Source organism: Mauremys mutica, chromosome 11 (genome assembly GCF_020497125.1).
Source record: "Mauremys mutica isolate MM-2020 ecotype Southern chromosome 11, ASM2049712v1, whole genome shotgun sequence".
Lineage (NCBI taxonomy): Eukaryota > Metazoa > Chordata > Testudines > Geoemydidae > Mauremys > Mauremys mutica.
Genome location: NC_059082.1, coordinates 2098802 through 2119273, shown reverse-complemented (window position 1 = coordinate 2119273; position 20472 = coordinate 2098802). Strand labels below are relative to the sequence as shown.

At 37.7% G+C, this 20472-nt stretch overlaps 1 protein-coding gene across 3 annotated transcripts in view; it reads right to left on the bottom strand.

Annotated features, from left to right (window-relative positions):
- Positions 1-474: 474 nt before the first annotated feature.
- The window catches only part of GOLM2 (golgi membrane protein 2), a 32210-nt gene continuing 12212 nt past the window's right edge, over positions 475-20472 (bottom strand). The window contains exons 5-10 of one of the 3 annotated variants that reach the window (XM_044979804.1): positions 18707-18851; positions 18212-18292; positions 17703-17801; positions 15828-16004; positions 7365-7532; positions 475-2313 (exon numbers count right to left, since the gene is read on the bottom strand). In XM_044979804.1, the coding sequence (XP_044835739.1) occupies positions 2243-2313; positions 7365-7532; positions 15828-16004; positions 17703-17801; positions 18212-18292; positions 18707-18851 (741 nt within the window). In that variant the 3' untranslated portion in view covers positions 475-2242. The remainder of the gene's footprint in view (positions 2314-7364; positions 7533-15827; positions 16005-17702; positions 17802-18211; positions 18293-18706; positions 18852-20472) is intronic. The other 2 variants (XM_044979805.1, XM_044979806.1) reach the window with 2 other exon arrangements.

Here is a 20472-nt window from a genome sequence, read left to right as displayed (position 1 = left end):
TATTAATTTTTCAAATCCTTGCGGGCTCCCACCTTCTGCACTTGAAGTGGGAGAGTGGGGAATAAGCCTACACAACACCTAAATTACTGTTTCCACAGGATGTTAAATATTTACTGTCCACATTTCATTCTGACATTTGGTATTAAGGGAAAATTATAACTTTCTTAAACCAACCTAGAAGGGGAGGTAGGTTCTGCAGTGGACTAGCCTTTCTGCATATGAAAATCTAGGTGGTTAACCCGTATTTAGAATCACAAGTGAAAGCATATCCTGAGGTGTATGGTCTCATCCAAAATAACTATGTTGGTTGGCATATAAACAGCAGCTTTCACAGCATTTGCTTACGCATGGCTAGTATTCAGGAATCCATCACTACAAACAAACCAAAAAAACCCCACCACACAAAAATTCAAGGCAAAAAGAATTAAACTTCAGATACATACGATTGTCTAAAATAGCCCACAAAGCCAATAATGAGACAGTGAAAACTTAATTTATTAGAACCCAATAAACGGTTTCAGTAACTGAATCTTGAACACCTCATTCAGGACAAAAATTACATTTTGAAAGAATCTTAAGTGAAATCTTGCAGTGTACATGTACAGTATCTACTGAAGACTGCTAGTTTTAAAATTTTGAGATCTGTATAGTATTGGGGTATTGTTATGGCATCTCACTGAGCAGGTTCAGCTTTTTGCTTTTTATTTTCATGTTGAAAATATATTCTCACACCATGCAATTTTTTTTTAAGTATGTAATGAATAGTCCTTGCTTAAGTATACAAGCTCAAGTCTTAAAAAAAAAAAGTCAGATGCTTAAGCAGAATTTTCTCAAAGATTTATTTTCATGAAATTATTGTATATTTAAGACTTGTTACTGAAGTCAAAAAAACTGATCTTTTAAATTTATTCAAAATTTTCACTTAATCACCACAATGAATCTTAAATGTAATATGATGCTATTTTAAATTTGAACCTGAGTACAGAGATAGCGAAGTACAATCACCCCTGTCATAGGCCCCATAAATTCTATTCACAGTAGCCCTTTTTGAGAAGCAGGTAGCGTTAATAACCTTAAATTTGAACTTACTGTAAATAAACAAAACCATTTATGTAGAATTCAGAAAGTATTTAAACCCAGAACACAAAAAAGTATCTACCTTACAAACTCTTCTAAAATAGAAAAGCAACAGTGCAGATGTCAAATGTTTGAAGAGATCTGTATCAGAGTATTAAACTTTAAATTAAAATGACAGACTTGAGCTGTTCATGAAATTAGAGGGTTCATATGATTATATCTAGTGATTGCAAAGACTGCACATACTTTCCTTTAGTTTTCTCTGTGTGAACTATTTATACAGAACTGTTGTAGACTACTTCTAATTTAAGAAACAGTTGTAACCTTTAAAGGTGTTAGCAAATACATTTCCTACAGCTTTGTTAAGGGAAGTTTTAAAATACTGATTCAGTTTTTAGTTTGACTGGTGAAATCAGCTAGCCATACCTCTTCTAGCATGGATCAAGTTCCTATTACTTTAATATCACTGATTTACAACTATGGATATAAATTTTGGTCACTGTGTGCTAAGATTAAATGGCTCTGATTTCTGGAAAGCTGCTGTAGAATGTTTCAGTCACCTATCTCTGTCCTTAATTTATTAAGGAAGGTGCAACCCATAAATATTTTTACACATTTTCACTCAGTTGTCTCAATTGAAAGCTTACCTGCAAAATACAGCACCCATGGAAAACAAAGGGGTATTTTCATCCATACAGATAATATATTTCTGTATAAAAGGAGTCCTTCGGCTGTCCAATTGTTTCCACAGTATATTTGTTCCATACGTAAGATACAAACTGTACAAGTTCTCCAGTTTACAAGGATTTCCTAATTTGCAGAAACAATTCAGCCTAAATTGGTAATATATTAGTTTGTTTTAAATGCAAAGATTACAGGTAAGGTACAGTCTTTAAATTTAATTGGCTCACTATAACAGAACAGAAATGTCATTTTGATAATACAATTTGTAATAGTACAACTATGTACATATATATATATATATATACACACACACAGAGCATTTTATGTCTCCTCCCATTACTTAACTAACATTAAGTAAATTGATTTTAAGTAACTTATTATTGTTTCTTTATAATGATCTTAAGGAATACTGAAACAAAAATGGTTCAGTTTTGCAGCACTTCAATTCTGTTGCAAATTCTTTTAGATATTAATTCTGGCTTTAAAGCACATCATTGAAGTGTGACTTTCCATAGTCTCCAAGGTCCATTTGAAGTTCTTTCTCGTCGTCATCTGCAATTGAAATATTCATATCAAAATTAATATACAACTAAATGATCACTACTGAAACTCATTTAAAAATAGCTTTCCAGTACACATCTGGTTAGAGACATATGCGGGTACGGACATGGGTGCACACCACATTAAACCTGCCTGCTCACAAGAACAGAGTAGACAGGCCAGGCCAGAGATTCCATGATGGCTGTACACCTCTACCCCGATATAACGCTGTCCTCGGGAGACAAAAAAAAAAAATCTTACTGTGTTATAGGTGAAACCGCGTTATATCAAACTTGCTTTGATCTGCTGGAGTGCGCAGCCCCGCCCCCGGAGCACTGCTTTACTGCATTATATCCGAATTCGTGTTATATTGGGTCGCGCTATATCAGGGTAGAGGTGTATCTAATTACAAACCCAATGGTTTTCATTTTTTGGGTTGCCTCTGCTGAAGAAGTGGGATTTTGACAGTGCTAGATACCCTTATTTTGGAGTGCTGAGTTTCAGGGATTTGATTGATTTTAAGAGATTCTAGGACTGGTTATATTTACCAGTTGAGAATGTCCCTTTTAAATGTGCCAGACAATCCAAATCCTTTCCAGAAGAACTTGAGACTTTGTGCCTTCTCCAGTTTTCCCCACATTCACAGACAGTGCATTACAAGAAAAAACCCACACAACATAACTGTTTACCTCATGCAGAAAAGTTACATTCTTGTGTCTCACTCTCACTGCCAAAAAAGTTGTATATGGTCTGATAATGAACCAACCTATATGTTTCTTCTCTCTCTTCCTCATGAGCATAAAAAGGAGGAACATTCCAAAATCTTTGGCACAGTTAATTGTGAAGCAGTGGAAGCCATGCCCAGTATTTCAAATTGTACTTTTAATCAGTGTTTTTGAAGTCTGCTATTTTAAAGTTTTCAACTGAGCCTCTAAGACACCATAGTACAGTGTCTCATGAAGTCTTTAAACAGCAAACTCTAGGCTTCAGTCTTGTGTTTTATATATTAGCTGTGTTACTTTTTTTATAGTTTTCCTTCATCTTCAGATCAATTCAATCTTTGTTGTGCATTCATTTTCAATGTCATCATACTGTGTATGATAAAATTCTCAGGTAACCTTTCTGGGTAACTGCATTCATCTTTTGAGCAGAAAGGGGTATCATGTGACTGATATCCACCATGTCATTTATGACATTTACCTGCTCAGGACTTGGGGAAAAAAAATATTTTAAGCCAGACATTAGCCATAAGTAGAGATAAAAGATTTATTTGGAGGAGGAGATCCAAGGGGAATGCCCAGCCCCACTGCTAATCCAAGATGCCGGAAAGTAGTCAAATTTCTAATCAGATACCATGTATGAACACTGCATGGCAGATTGCATCCTTCATATCAGCCTTTGGTTGGTAGGCTTTTGATAGATTTGTAACTTCATCCTCAACCACTGGAAGGGAAGAGGAGTTCTCTCTTCTCTTCCAGAATTGCAACATTCAACACTCCTGCTTTCCAGCTTTGACTCTTTATGTCTATTTCCCCTCTAAAAATTCCAGTGTCTCAGTTACTGTTTCTTTACCCAATTGTATAATTAACTAAAGCTTACTATTTATCCCTAACATGGCTACTTTACTAGCATCCACAGCAATTTGTCTAGAAGGCACACTTGTCCCTTATTTCAGAAGGATTAATGTTTTTAAATGGCACAGTTCAAACTAGATTTTTGGGTTCACCAAACTTTGCAATACTGCAACAATCTACCACAGCAATTGTCAAACTTTACTGTCCTGTTCTATTTCTTCTTTCCAACCTAACATGGGGCTCTGGCCTTTTCCTTCCTGCTTTCAAACCAAGAAAGCTGAAGTTCCAGGTTCAGCAGTGGCAAATTCTGAAAGATATTTCAAAGCTTAGAGCGCCCCTTCTTCATATTTGTTGCATCCCTCCCATTCCTAGAAGTAACACAGGCAAGGTTCACTGCTGAAAGAGGTTTAATTACATCTTCTCTCAAATGTGTCTTATTCAGTAAGTTCCCACTGAAATCTTCCTTCCTAAAGCACTTTGCATTTGCAAGCTGGAAAGTGTCAGTTTTAAGGGTTAGTATCCTTCTAACAATTCTGTAACAAGTCTTACCGTCATATTACATACTGCAATAGTCCAAGTCTCAAATTTAACCTATGTGAAATGTGCTCTGGTTCCTTAAGAGATAGCTAATACAGAGTGTACATTACAATGAAACCAGGCTGCCATGGTTTCAGGAGTATTTCAGTTGAGCCAGACTCATAATACAGGTGTCAAGACTTATTAAAATATTAAAGCCACTCAAGAAGACTTCATCCCCTGGGTGATTTCTCTTATATGAATGTGAAATTTGCACACATTAATATTGCTATTAAATACAATCTGGAACATAAACATATTGTGATAAAAAACAAGAGCTGCTTAACTTGATTTGTTTGCATCTACAATACTTTGTGCTTTGCCTTTAAAGCCACAGAATATTTTCCAAAAACATTCTGGTTTCACTTTAGTCAAAGGCCACTGAGATTTTTTTCCTTCCACTCATTACAACAATGAAGACATGTCACCAAAAAGCGTGTTGACTAAACACATTTTAATGCATCCCCTGAACAAAGTATTGTTGGCTTTTCCCTGTCATTGATTTGTACACCAAAATCAGGCAAATAACCAGCACACAGAAAAACAGAGCAAATACTCAGTAGTCTTCCTTTTCCCTTCAGTTCCAAGCCACTTCTTTCATCTTGAACCTGTAAAGATCATATCTGCCACTCTTCTTCTCAGGCAGATGCTCACAAGTTAACACATTAACCTTTCCTGATAAAAATTTAGCCCATTGTCACTTTTGATGTAGAGAGTATGAGTTCCAAAACTCTAAGTTTCCTGTCTGCTAGTCCAAAATAAAGCCGCAGAACCCAGATTACTGAATTGTCAGGCATCATATCTGTAAACATCCAAGACTTTTACAAAGCTATTTCTCTTTGCCACCAGCTGATCCAAATCAATATTAAGTACAAACAAGTTAAAGCAATTTACAACCCAAGGCAGATTCAATTAAATACAATTTAACCACAGTTCTCTGTACCTCTGACTTTTCAATTTCCCACCAACATACCTTATAGAATCATGCTGTAAGAACTGGTGTACAAAATAGTATACTAAAATATGCTGCTTATAATAACATGCAACACAAGTGATGTTTACTCTTAATCTCATCACTTGCTCTGTAGAATACAAACCACTATAACGATGGGTTACTACTGAAAGGTCAGTCAAAACTGAATCCAACCTAAGAACTCTCACACTGAGCTACTCAGTGAGCTGCATACTGGAGGGGAACAATCCTGCACAGGCAGATAGTGTTGGACTAGATGACTTAATCATTTTTTTCCCCCAACTCCAATTTATGATTCATAGAGCACAGCAGTAAAGGGGGCCGGGGGGGCTGTACTGAATGGAATACAGAACAGTAGCACTTTGAGAAGATTTAGGAGTGGTCATAGTATTGTAGGGGCTAAAATGAAAAGCTAGGCAATCTGGCCAAGGTTTTAAAAAACTGGAGTCATATTTAGTCACCTGCCTGAGTTGTCAAAAGAGATGAGCATCCAACAAGTACCTACTGAGGGAACTGTTGGATGCTCATCTCTTTTGAAAAACCAGACAGAAGCCTAACTTTAAGCTCCTATTTTTTTAAAATCTTGATGCATGGTTTAGACAGTCACACATGTGAGTGTCTAGATACGACTCTTTCCTTAACTTTCCAAGATGTAAGGTTCAGAGCAGAAACCCCATACTTCTGTACAGGCTATGTTTTCTACTTGGTCAGATCTCCAAATCAAAGCTACAAAGTGGGTTTTACAGACCATTAGAACTGAAGACATGGCAGCCCTATTCAGATGAAACTGAAGACAGTAATCCAGAGCATTTAAAAATGCACCTGTCACATTTGGTCAAAACTGCAAGAACAGGAGTCTCATGCTGGAAGAGCAGCAGTAATTTTCATTTGTCAGTAAGTTAATTCATTGCTCCAAGTTCCGATCTGTACTTATGTTCTCTGTCACCTGTTCATTAGCTTCCCCACATCAACGCTGCCACAGTATGATGCATATTTAAGTGCACAACTATACTATTCAGTTGGTTCTAGCCATATTTAAGGTGTCCATTAACTATGCTTAGAAGAAAGTCTTTCAAATTTATTTCCTGCTGTACAAACCCTGTTATCTGGGAACTTTTCAGGGAAAGAATATGTGGTTACAATAAGATGATCAAGAACAGGGCACCTATAGAACTTCAAAATATTTTGTCTTATGCACTTTTCCTTTAGTTGAAAATATATTTAGAACCCTAAACAATTTCTCCGTAAAATTGTGCAAACTTTTCACAAACTACTACTACACTACCATACAACATTAATACTGTAACTGGAGACAGGCAACGAAGAGTCAATGCACTGAAGTACACACAGAACAAAAGATGGAGGCATGCACATATAAATGGATATTAGCTGACTGAGTTAACTAGTTCTGAAGTTAATAGGGTGAATTGAATGTCTGTTGAATCTGTGTATTAAGCACAAAAATGTTTAGTATAGCTTTTAGCTGCTAAATGATAATTTTATGATCAGCAAACATAGCATCCTAAGATAGTTGTGAATACTATAGATATAAGTAGTATTCTCAAAATACATGTTAATATGCCTTTGAAATTGTTCTAATGAATGCAGAAGCGTGTTCAAAATAACTAGCTACGAGACTTCCTGATTATTGAAGGCAAATAAAACTGTTCCTGAAATTTCAGTCATCCTAATTTTACTAGCATAATAAAGCAGATTGTTTCAAAGATTTATACAATGTTAAAATATACTGTATTGAAAACCATCATAAGGTTGGTTTTGAAACAGTAAGTATAAACATAAGTGAAAGACTGCCTGAAGAACATTTCTTTCATGCTAAGGCAGTTTTGATTAGCTAGTAATATTGAAGCTGTACACAAATTCAACAAGTAAACTCAGTGTGGATTTTTCTTTAGTGGGATGGAGACAAGGCCCAAGCTCACCTTGGACGTCTTCTTCTCCACCATCACCATCCTCTTCTTCATTGTAGGCCAGTTCAGCCTGTTTGTCTGCCTCATACTCACCCACGTTACCATCATCCCCATTATAATCCGCCAATTTAGAGCCATGCTGCGGATCAACAGGGGATTCATTCTCATCAAAGAATCGGCCTGTGAAGTAGGCAAAGGATTAAGTCAGAAGCAAAGAGGAAAGAAAAGAAAAGAAAAGAAAAGAAAAGAAAAGAAAAGGATTCTAACAAAGCAGACCATAGGTTAGAATCTTCAGTCCTCGTAGCCATGTCAGTTGTGAAAAACTAATACTGTTTTATAAAAACATCTCCATGCAAAAAAGATTTACTTGATCATTTAAAAGGAGTTTTGAGAATTCTGCTTGTCAGTGGCACATGCCAGCTAGCTCTTACGGTATCTGGTTACTATGGGCTTCACTCTTTGGAGAAAAAAAGTGTTTAAATAAAACTCTCCATATATGAAGATCCAGAAATACCATTCACTTTTCCTCAAATGCCAGGATTTATCCACGAATATGAAGAATTTTGAACTTAGATTTGCCTGACTTCTACAATCACATTGGCAAAAATTCAAAAAAATCTTCTCCTTAGAAAGCAGATTGGTGGTTTTCTTCTCACGGTGGTGAAGTATAAATACTTCAAAGGAATTCAGCTAGTCTCTTGAGTGCACCATGCTGTCTATGGGTCCAATTCAACAAAGATCTGTCTGGAGTCTTTGGAATATTTTTGTGGAACTATGTAGTTACTATATCTTTATACTAATTTTCCTGTTAAGATTTAAAGTTTAAAAAAATATAGTAAATATCTTCTTATGCTTTTAAGCAGGTATGAGGAATAGTTCCACAGTGAAATAAGGTACTACAAAAAAGGTGAACTAATTAGAACTACAAAACGGATACAAAAACTAAAAATATATGAGAAAAGATTAATGGTTTAATGTCAAATTGAGAACAGGTGTTCAGTGGAGTATCCAGGGGGGTCTGAGTCCACTACAATTCAATAAATTTATCAACTACTTGGAGGAGAGAGTGCAATATGCTAATCAAATTTGCAGATATGAACCTGGAAGAATTGCAATTGGAGACTAGATTAAAATGCAATACAGTCTTTATATATTGGAGAGAAGCTAAAAATTGAGATTTGAGGAGATCACAATCCTGACAGATGTAAAGTCACATATGTAAAAAGCAATTCAATGCAGAAAAACTGAATGAGAGAATGCCACTTCAACATTAGTATCAGAGAAAAGTGTGCATGCAGTGGATGATTTCACTACGAGAGTGGCATTGTTTTAAGAAAAGCTAAAGTTACTGAAGCATGTGATTAACAGAGATTGGCAAATACTGAGTAAGGTTTTCCACAAATATTTGCTTGAATTTTTAAGTGAGTTATCTTCAGCTATGTTTGTACGTCTTTTGTATTGCACTAATATTCACAGAAAGCAAATTTGAGTTTAACTGGCACAAGCGTCCACAGAAAGTTTCTAAGTCACATACAAGGAAATTGGAAGATTACATGCACAGGTATGTACTACATGCATTTATGCAGTCTCAAAAAACAAAACCACAGGGGACAGAAACAACACCATGTTTCTTATTTGAGCAAGCCCAGGTAGTGCACACGTCTATTGAACTGCACTGGCCTATTCTCAGAACTTTTCAAAATTAATCCATATACAAGAAGACGCACAAAAAGTTTCATAACAGGTTAGAGGAAATTATGACCTGCTCACAAGCAGAAAGTCAAATTTAGATACATTACACATTTCCCACTCGTATCTAAAAAATGTTAGTGCTAATTAAAGCAATTGTCTCTAAGTTAATTACTGCGTGAATTTTTGGTACTGAATTTTAAACAAAGGTCAGAACTCAGGAGAGAAGTACATGTTAAGTTTTGTAAATAAAGACATATGAGGAAAAGAAGAACTGATCATGTTCAGTCTACAGAAAAAGAAACGACACTAAGTCTTCAAATATGAAGAGAACCGATCAACTTTAGTCAGCCAAAGTTAGCTTAACCTGCAGTCAGATAATTCAGGTTAAAAACTGAGGAACACAGGTAGGAATAAAACATAGCTGCTAAAGAGTCGTGTCAGATATTGAAGGCTAGAATGGACAAATATTTATCAAGATTTATTTATGAATAATTAAACCCACTGTGCCACAATGAAGAGCAATATATTTGAGGACAAACAGTAGTTCCTATCAACCCAAATGATTCTGTGGTACTGACTTGTAGCCGTCATGTGCCAGAAACATCAGAAAAGCGTGTTTTTGGATAAAATTTCCCTCCAAAAAGAGAATCTATGGCCAACAGATGGTGCAGTGCCAACTGATATAACGAGACTATAGGTTCTGCATTTTTCATTGTTCTCTAGCTTTGCAGAGTCATTGTTTAAGTGTGTATTTGGGACATAACTGTAAGATTCCTTGCTATCTGAGGCTTTATTCTGCAGCATATAGCATGTGGATAGACTGGTATGCCAATCACCTACATGTTACAGGACCAGAAAGGGCCTCAAGTGGTTCTGATATTCAGTCCATCAATAGAATGGGCTTTGTGAACAGCCAGAAGGCACCATAAGGTGGACAAGTGCCACTTGATAAAAAGTTGAAAGAAGAGTATGGAACTCCCTTTTAAAGAAATGCCAAGCCCTTCAGAATTTCTAAAAAGATAAAAGTATATGGAACACATGTAAGGACACAAAATGAGGTCTTAGTACACTCAACTCACCTCGAATGCCATTATTTTATTTACATATGTCCAGCTATGCACACCCGCGGTCTGAGACACACTCCTTGCTCCAAAGAGCCTAACAATCTAAACAAAAGAATCTAAACCAAGCAGCTTTGTACTACAAGAGAAATAAAAAAAATGTAGGCTTTGATACTATGGTAAAAAGGTGCTATAGAAAATCCCAAAAGATTACATTAAAAAAATAAGGGACCATTGCATCCAACAAGAAAACAAAAGCTTTCAGTAAATTGGTCATGTAGGTTAGGTGTTGAGTTTTTCCCATTTAAAGCTTGTAGTGAGAATTCTGTTAATTTACAAAACAGATTTCCTGGAGATTTCACTTTTACTTAAACTCTCACTCTTTACCATGTGCCCTGCAAAAGCTTGATATTTTGTTAGATTAATATTTGTAAAGTGCTATGGACTCTCAGAAGCACCAAGAGCTAAATTATTATATTTATACAATCCATCATCTGTCCCTTTTCTTGAATGAGCTGACTGCAGCCAGGTATGGAAACAAGCTAAGTAACTTCTCCTACAAAACCATTACTGTTTAGGAAACTGTCCACAAGTATTCCACTTCTGGTGTGCCTGCCTCCCCTCCCACCATGCATACAAAGTCAGATTCTTTTGAACAGCAGTGTCCCCTGGAGCCTCACCTGTGCCCTGTAACCAAGGGCATAAGGGTTGGACAGCCACAACCAGCCTTCACTTCCTTACTGCCAAAGACAAGCTGGAACCCAGGCTGAGCACTGTGCAATTTCCTTCTCTAGCTAGTTTTTAAGTCAGTATTGTAGTTATAATTCTTTGATTCGTATACTTTTTGAACTCATTGGCAAAAAAAACTCAACAGAATTTAGATTGGAGGTGCTCCAGCACAATACCACCTGGACATGGTGAAATCAAAATCCCCAGGATCCTGTCCCTCTTACAAAGCCACTATTCATATTAATAATGGACACCTGAGGTGCTTCTTCCACATCAATGAAGCACATGTATTGCTCAAATGCTCAATGTCAGGCTTTTTCTGACACACACAAAGGGAATCCCCCCTAAAAGTTTTCCTCATGGAAAGGACCCTTGGGGTATCCTCCAAGCCAGAGTAGACAGTGTCAGTTAGTGCTCCTGTAAGCCCTGGGTCCAGTCCTCATCAAGCTAGTCCCATACAACCATCACAAATCAACAAAAACCTCCAAACTCTCCTCGATGCAGATTTCTGAGAAGAGAGGGAGGAAAGAACACCGCTCTCAAAGTGCTAAGAGAGACAGATCTCCCTCACCAGCACCCAGTAGAGTAGGAGACAGTTTGAAACCTGTTGGGCCACTGACACCTCAACACCAGCAGGTTTCCAGATGACCTCTGCACTGTTTCATGAGCTGGTACATGCCTTGACTAGTACCAAAGCAATGGCACTAAAACATCTGGCACCAAAGCACCTACCATGTTACCTGCTAATGTGTGAGATGCACATTCAGAGCAGATCGTTTTGGTACCAGGAGACTTAACAGTAACCAGTCTACCAAAATTGCCATTAGTAGTCACTAATAAACTCCTAGCTCCGGGGGCATCAGGGTCAGCCACCTCAGTTTGTACACGAGATCATTAGGAATGATCTACAATGCCTGAGAGAATGGTTCCACCTATGCAGTCTTCCCTCCTCCACCTCAGCCAAGTAAAGTAGAGAGATGTCACCCACATACTTACCATACTCTCCTCATTTTGAGCCAAGCCATTCTGACATGGACAAAATTCCACAGGACAACAGGAGGTGATGGGGAGGGAGGGAACTCATCCCTGGGCCCTCTTGGGGAATCCTCTCTCACCTACACCACCACATCCCAATCAGACACAATCTCAACCATTCTGGAGCCGTTGGGAGATGCAACAGCAGAAAGACTTCATCGACTGTTTCTGCCTCCAAAGCCAGGTCCTCCCTCACAGCTTAGACCACATCAAGAAGGGCAACTGGTCCACCATACTTCTCAACATCTGGACCCAGGATTTAGAGCAAAAATTTCTTCACGAGACAGATGTCCAGCCTATCCCTAATGAGGCTGTAACTCCAACTGTTCCAAGCCAGTAAGGTGATTACTGGATCTTCCAGGAGCACCTCCAATGAATGACTGATATCTTGGAAATTCCAGCAGAAACAGTGCAAGAGAAGGTGCACATACTTCTTGACATCCTGTATTCAATTTCCAGAAGACTGGCAATGCCAAAATATCAAAGAAGGTTTCTTGGAACAAATAAGGGATCTATGGCAGACCCGAGCATCAGCGACACCCACGTCACAGAAGACAGATAGGCACTACTAGTCCCATTGGAGGGGTATTAGTATTCCTATAATCACCCCATACCTGGATCCTTGGTGGCTGCAGCTGTCCCAAAGAGGTCTAAACAGAGACCACCCAAAGTAATACCTCTCTGGCTGTAAAGCCCATTCCTCAGCCAATTTACAGACACATCTATCAATCAAACTGCCAAATGCTTCTGGCTAGATACAACTTCCTGAATTGGGCCAGAACATCATTTTATTGAGACACTCTCTCAGGAAAATAGGAAAGAACTTAAGACTCATCATTGAGGAGCAATTGGTAATTTGCACCTCCTTACAAGCATCTTTCGATGTCTCAAATGTCAATAAGCACCATAGCAACCCCAACTACTACATGAAAAGCATCTTGGTTGCAGTTGTCCAGTATTCTGAAGGAGGCCCAAATGACCATTGAGGGTCCTTGAAGGGTGGATCATGACCTTCTCAGTACCCATACCAATGAGGTCTTACATATGCTAAAAGATTCACGAGCCACCTTGTGCTCTTTGGGGGCATACAGCCCCACCTCCAGGAGGAACAGATATACAGGCCAACAGATATCCGAGCCCCCAAGGAAGAGGCAGAGGTCACAGAGGAGATGAACTTCTGACCCTTCCTCTACTCCCATCAGCAGGTTTGACAGCGCAGACAACAGCCACATAGAACCACAGGATCTATTTTCCTGTCCTCACCTAATGTAGTCCTCGACTTTCACCTAAATAAGTGACCCACCTGCTAGTTTTCTTCCCCAAGCCTCATACCAGTCACGGGTGGAAGCTAGATTCCAAACTTTAAGATGTAGTCAGGACTTTCTCCTACTGTTTGGCTTGAACAAGAACAGTCAGGAATTCACCTAGAGCAGGGGTCGGCAACCTTTCAGAAGTGGTGTGCCGAGTCTTCATTTATTCACTCTAATTTAAGGTTTCGCGTGCCAGTATTACATTTGAACGTTTTTAGAAGGTCTCTTTCTATAAGTCTATAATATGTAACTGAACTATTGTTGTATGTAAAGTAAATAAGGTTTTTTAAATGTTTAAGAAGCTTCCTTTAAAATTAAGTTAAAATGCAGAGCCCCCCAAGACCGGTGGCCAGGACCTGGGCAGTAAGAGTGCCACTGAAAATCAGCTCATATGCCGCCTTTGGCACGTGTGCCATAGGTTGCCTACCGCTGACCTAGAGTGTTTCTGGCATTTGACAGAGTGAAAGGACAGCACATTTCTATCCAGAGACTATCTAAATGGGTTCTGGACTGCACTGGAACATGTTATAAGGTAGAATATTGAGACCCACCTACACAGATCAGAACCTACTCTCCCAGAGCTCAAGCAGCATCTGCAGTTTCACTAAGGTGTTCCAATCTCAGATGTGTAGAACAGCTACCTGGAGTTCAGTTCACACCTTTACCCAGCACTAATCCTTGGTAGAGAGCCCCAAGTTTGGTACCTTCTTTGGCAGAGTTATCATATAGTCATTTTTCAGTGAGTTCACTTTTTGTGAGTCATGAAAACTGGAATACATGTGGACAAAGAAGTCAAAAAAGAAAGAATAGGCTACTTTAGGAAAAGTAGCTGTTCTTTGTGGACTCCTATAGCAACAGTGTCCCCTTCCAAAAGGCAAGGGAAACCAGAGTGTCAGCACAAGAATTCCATTAACTAAATATTTCAGTATCTTTAGCTATTTCTTCCTACTAGAATAAGAGACTACAAAGCACTGTTGGAGAAAATTTGTTCAGTTCATATTTTGTTAGGTATGCAAAATAATGACCCTGAATCACAGTCAGTTCATTTCATTTAATTGATTCTGCTTTGCTTAAAAATAAAAAAATATATTGTTATACCCTCCCTATCTAAAAGCAGCCCAAGTGCTTCAGACTTATTATAGACAAGTTAGTTTTCACTGTTCTAAAGCTTCACATTCAGAAGTAGATTTAAGAATGTTTAATCACCAAAGCTTGTCTTTTGTTTCTTCCATGAATAACATGCACACCATTTGGAGAACGTGCTTTTAAAAAGTCAACACTGAACAAAAGTTAAGTTTCCATAAGTCACTTATTTTTACAGATATGTTCATAAAATGCTTTTCAATTGGGAAAAAAAACAAACCAGAAGAGTTTTTTTTGTTTGGTTGGTTGGTTTAAAAACAAGAGCACAAATCTGGGATTTTAAGAGGAAGTACAAAGCCTATCCCGGTACATAGAAACACACTTCACAGGGAACTTTTCATCTGAAAAGTGTGAACACCTTTGTTTTGATGTAAGAAAAAAAAAACCCTGGATGAAATATATAAATCAACGTAAGTATTCATGCCAGTGCAACTTTGAGCTTTTAAAGCTACTAAATATAAACAGATTTACAAGAGACTTCCTAGGAAAACAAGACAAAATGCTAAAGTTACTCTTCTAAATGAGCAGCAAAGAGTCCTGTGGCACCTTATAGACTAACAGACGTTTTGGAGCATGAGCTTTCGTGGGTGAACACTCCAAGCGAATTGTAAACAAGTAATTCTTGAACAGTTGAAATTAGGTCTTGAAAAATTACTCGGTTAAGATGTACTGAAGAGCAAAGAATCCTCAATGCTAACATGAAAAACTTGATATTTCAAAGGCGGAAAACTTCAATTTAAAGATGAAAAACAACAAAACATACTATATGTGTAACACACAACATGCAGTCCACATGATAAATTACAGAGCCATGTGAAATTGTATTGGTGATGCACCTTTCACCTACACTCTGCCCACTAATCCATCCTTGGCAGGACTACAACTCATTCTGCACATTAAGTGCAACTTGCTTCTGTCAGAAGGAAAATAATTCTCCAACACAGACAGAAGGCAACATAAGGGTTCTGCTGGGAGATATGTTTGGAACAGAACAAGCTTCTGAACAATATACAAAAAGCAACCAAACCAAGTCAATTTCCTCCCCCATTATAGTACCGAACTATTTCTTTTATAACTGCATTCAAGACATGGCCACTAAGAAAAAAGGGTCAAAACTGAGTTAAGTCATATTGGATAGATACAAGCAGCTGTCTACCTGCAACAGACAAACTGATTTTCATATTTTGATTGAATGTCTTCATACTTAATTGTTATTTAAAATGTAAATTTTGTTATAAATTGCTACCTTTTTAATACCCATATAGTTTAATAATTAAAATTACTCTCTCTGAACAGTGACATGCTATTGTCTTAAGAAAATTAAGGAATGTACTTTCTGTAGTAATATCTTTACATATTTAAATTTTCTGCATGTTCAAGTTCTATAAGGCCACCCACACAATTGGTCAACTTTGTTTGTAATGGGTGTTATTACAACAGATACGACACGAAAAGACATACATGCATCCCAAGATACTGAAGTACAATGGTATTGACTAACTTACTTTGCTTCATCTTCTGGAAGTCACCAACTCTATCCTTTGGAGCTTGTTTTCCAAGTTCAGTTTCAATTTTGTGTTCTTTTTTACTTTCCAAGTTTTGTTCAGGAATCAAGAGCTGAGGAGGATTTGGAGGTATCTGCTTCACAATATTAACATTTCCTTCATTGTCAGCATTTAAATCTACAGCATGAAGAAATGTGTTATTTTGCCCTTTTAGTTTTCCTTCTGTACCATGTAAAAGGGAGCTTATAAAGCTTCCTCTAAAGATAATTTAGTGTAGTCTACACTTCTATTAATGAAAAGGGCAAGGCACCAATCGCTTCACTAAGATACTTTTCAACGTGTAGGGAAGTTTCTGACCCCATAAGCATAGGATTGTGCTAAGCTTCCTCCCCGCATGCATTCTGTCCTGGATTTTTAATCAATACCTCCTGTACAGAATTTAGGATTTCAAAAGTAATTATTTAAATTAGGGCTGGCAATTAATTGCAGTTAACTCAAGCAATTAACGCAAAACAAATTAACTAGATTAAAAAATAATTGTGATTAATCGCAGTTTTAATTGCGCTGTTAAATAACAGAATACCAATTTAAAGTTGTTATAAATATTTTGGATGTTTTTCTATATTTTCAAATATATTGATTTCAGGTAGATACCTTGCAAGGCTGGCTACAACAGTGCCATACCAATGCCTGTTCTCCCTTTCAGGTAACATTGTAAATAAGAAGCAGGCAGCATTATCTCCTATAAATGTAAAGAAACTTGTTTGTCTTAGCGATTGCCTGAACAAGATATAGGACTGAGTAGACTTGTATGAGGTGAACTGAAAAATATTAATATCTTTGTTTCTTTTTACATTGCAAATATTTGTGATAAAAAATAAAATAAAGTGAGCACTGTACACTTTGTATTCTGTGTTGTAACTGAAATCAATATTTGAAAATGTAGAAAAAACATCCAAAAATATTTATAATCACATGTAAATTGGTATTCTATTGTTTAACAATGCAATTAAAACTGATTGAGACTTTTTTAAATATTGTGATTGCTATTTTTTTTAAACCATTTGACAGCCTTAACTTAAATGCAAAGCCACTGCAAATAGGGTGGTAGATACACATGAATAAGGAGCACAGAGATCCTTTCAGAAAGTGAAATCCTTGCCCTATTGATTTCAATGGCAAAGCTCTTATTGAATGCAGTGGGGCCAAGATTTCACACAGTTTCTATTGCTTTTCTTAGAGACAAGGAAAACTAATTTTACCCACAACGAAATGGCTCTGACTTTGTTCCACAGAGGCTATGTACAATTATAGAACTAGATGTAGAAAGATATATTTCTTAAAGATATACTATTTGGAAATTTAAAACATTTTTAAGCTTATATCTATGCAAACTCTGAACACAAAAATCCACTAGTTTTTGTATCTTAAAGTTTAATTTCTTTAAGAATTTGCAACGGACCATTAAGGGACATATTTTTTTGTTTGACCATTGGTAGTTCTACTGGCACAACTTATAAATATCCTAAAGCTGTCTGGTCAGTTTACACAAACACAAACTACGTTTCACCTTCCAAACAAGGATAGCATTTGAACATGCATTTTGAACTATAGTGTAGACAGAATCCAACCTTTTCCCAGGACTTTAACAACAAAAATCAAACCCACATCATCTTCTGTACCCTTGCTCTTTGCCTGACATTAATAGACCTAAATCTAACTGGTTAGGCTTAGAATCATAATTTACTGTTACTTGTGGTTTTAAAAGTCAGTCAATGGATGCTTGCAGCTAACCTTAAATGATTTGGTAGCAGAAATTAGCTATTGAACAAGATCTTGTGAGATTTTGAAATGTCGCCTGTTAAGAGTTCATACCTGGAACCATATTTGGCAAATGGGGCTGTTTAGTAGGAAGATTCATATTGGGTTGATGACCTTCACTTTGAGAAGTTGAAATAAGAGGCTTCTTTAAAGCTAAAGAAAATAAATGGATTCACAATAAGAGTTTTGTCCAACAGAACCACCACTATATTCTAGGCTTTACTTTAACAAAGTTCTATTTATACCAAATTTTATTTTAAAATCCCAGTGCTACAAGTGAGAAATTAAAACTTCTGGGTAAAATTTTCAATAAAGAACTTGAATGACGAAGCAACTTAATTCCCATTGACTTAAGCACTTGACATTTTTACCTTTTACCAAAAATCTGAATGTTTTCTGACAGAAAAAGTCTGTATTGACACACAACTCCTAACATATATGGGTTTTAAATCATCTGGATTTAAATGTTCACTGACTAATTGGCTGTCTAACACTTCACAGATTTAAATCAGAATTATATCAAATAGCAATATCCTATAAAATCAGAACATGATTTTTCCAACCAGCAGGAGTATCTTCAGCTTTAGCAGGATCATTCTCTTCTATTCCAGGCATGCCTGCATCACCTCCTGATTTGATTTTCTCTGTCAAAATAAAAACATTAAGTTCTCCTGTATTGTTCTTTTGACTTTAATAGTGAATTTAGCATTGGTGAAAGGCCCTGGACTGACAGCACTGGAATCGAGTCACTTATCCACAGACAAGGCAGAATGCCAGTATGCCAGCACAAGATTCCGCACACTGCCCTGCTAGTGGACTTCAGCTCTGTTCTAGAGGGACCAATGAACGTGCATATCGAACTCGGAACTCAGTCTTTTCCCTCTGTGCTGAGACGGGCAAGGGCAGCATAGCAGTAGTTTTTGTAATCAGACTATCTAGCCAATCACAACTGAACTGAGGCAGGCTGCTCACTGTCCTAGCTCAAAAACAATTATTCTGTTTGATGGGGAGGGATAGCATACAATTAACATGTATCCTGTGATGCAAAAAGGAAATACCTTTGCCATTAGCAATGTGATTGCTTGAGGGTTCTTCGTTCTTTACTACATTTTTCTCATCTGTCTCTTGAACAGTCTTGGACATTGCTTGATCATCATTCAAACCCCGTTCAATGTCTTGTCTTGGCTGGATTCTCTGTGCATCCTGTTTTTAAAACAGATTAAACATTAATGAAGACAACCCTTGGAGGGAAGGGGAGAAATCACTCACTCAGTCACTCACCTTGCAATTCTGCTTCTCTGAACATACCTTGCAGAGTTCTCACTCCTAGGTCTTGGCTCCTTAGGAGGAGAATGGTTAGCTCCAAGCTCTTAAGTTTTTTGAACCTTGAGAGCAGTAGGTAATATGGCAGAGCATGAACCAGACCCCTTATAGGCCAACATCTGCCATTGCCTGCCAGGTATACATGTTGCCCGTGCCCTCCAAACCAGACATGCCAAACCCGCAAATAAAAATGCAGCTTGTTTATTCCTTAATTGGCTTGTGAGTTGCTTGTTGGCTACTTTTTGGCTTTTTTTCCCTTTGGATTGGCTCCCGGCAAGTAGAGGCAAGGGGCGAGCAGAGTGCGCAGTGGGCCCACCACAGTCCCAGACTGCACACCAGGGGGATCTAGTCACATAGAGCGTTGGGGTTCTTAGGGACTGCCTTGTTTCAGCCTTGTTTTCAAATGGGATTAGCTTGATTTTTGGCTTACTGTGAAAGTCGGGGTGCTTATTTACTACGTGAAAGTTGGCAACTGTGCTCCAGGAACTGACTATCAGAAAGAAATGCCAATTCAAGAAGATTGTAAAATCAAAAATTGTGTCTCAGGGCAAGAGGGAAAAGAGCCTTCAGAAAGGGAACACAAAATCAGACTTCAAACACAAAGGTCCCTGAGTGAATCTAGACTTATGGCTTGTAAAGGGCCCACCTTGACCATGTTTCTCTTCCTCCAATGGGTGCATCACAAGGGTAAGGATTCCTGAATGCCTTGTGCCAGGGCAATGACTCCCATTTACAGCAGAACAGATCGTAACTGGTTCAGATGGAGCTCAATTCAGTAATTCCCTTTTGCAGGAATAATTTATATCCCCAGAATAGAATACAGGTACAATTACTGAGTGGGTATACCTCTATCTGAACAAAGGTGCATATTAAATAAGGTGCCGTTACTCAGATTTGTACCTGAAGTTCATTTTACAGACGTGAACTTCACCCACAAATAGGGTTGCTAAGCTGCTGCCTGGCTGAGAGTATGCCATTACATTTCTATCTAGAGAGACAATGGAAGATTGTGGGGTTGTACAAAGCTTTCATTGGTATGAATTTGGAATGGCGGAACTACTTATACCATTTGTGAAGCAGATATCGCAGTCATCCCAAAGGAATGCCAACAAAACCATTACTCCACCGTAATGCATGTATTTTACTTGTACTATATTGTACAGTGAACTTTAAAACAAATAGAGTTATCATTATCAATAGGTTTTTTACCACTCTGCCTCTAGTAGGAAGGTACCATACATAGGCCTTGGACTAACAGGTAATTACACTGCATATCTCATTGGCAAAATCTAGCATCCAGCTCCACTATGGGATACAGCAAGTGTTTCTAGAGCTGCTTATTCACAAGGCAGACCTTAAATGTGTTACCTGTCTAGCACGCAAACAAAATAAAAAAAGAAAAAAAAATTACAAGGTAACATTTTGGTGAACCCAAGACAGTGTCCCAGACATCCAAACTAGTTCTGATTTTATCGCTCAAGATGATTATATCCTTCTCTTG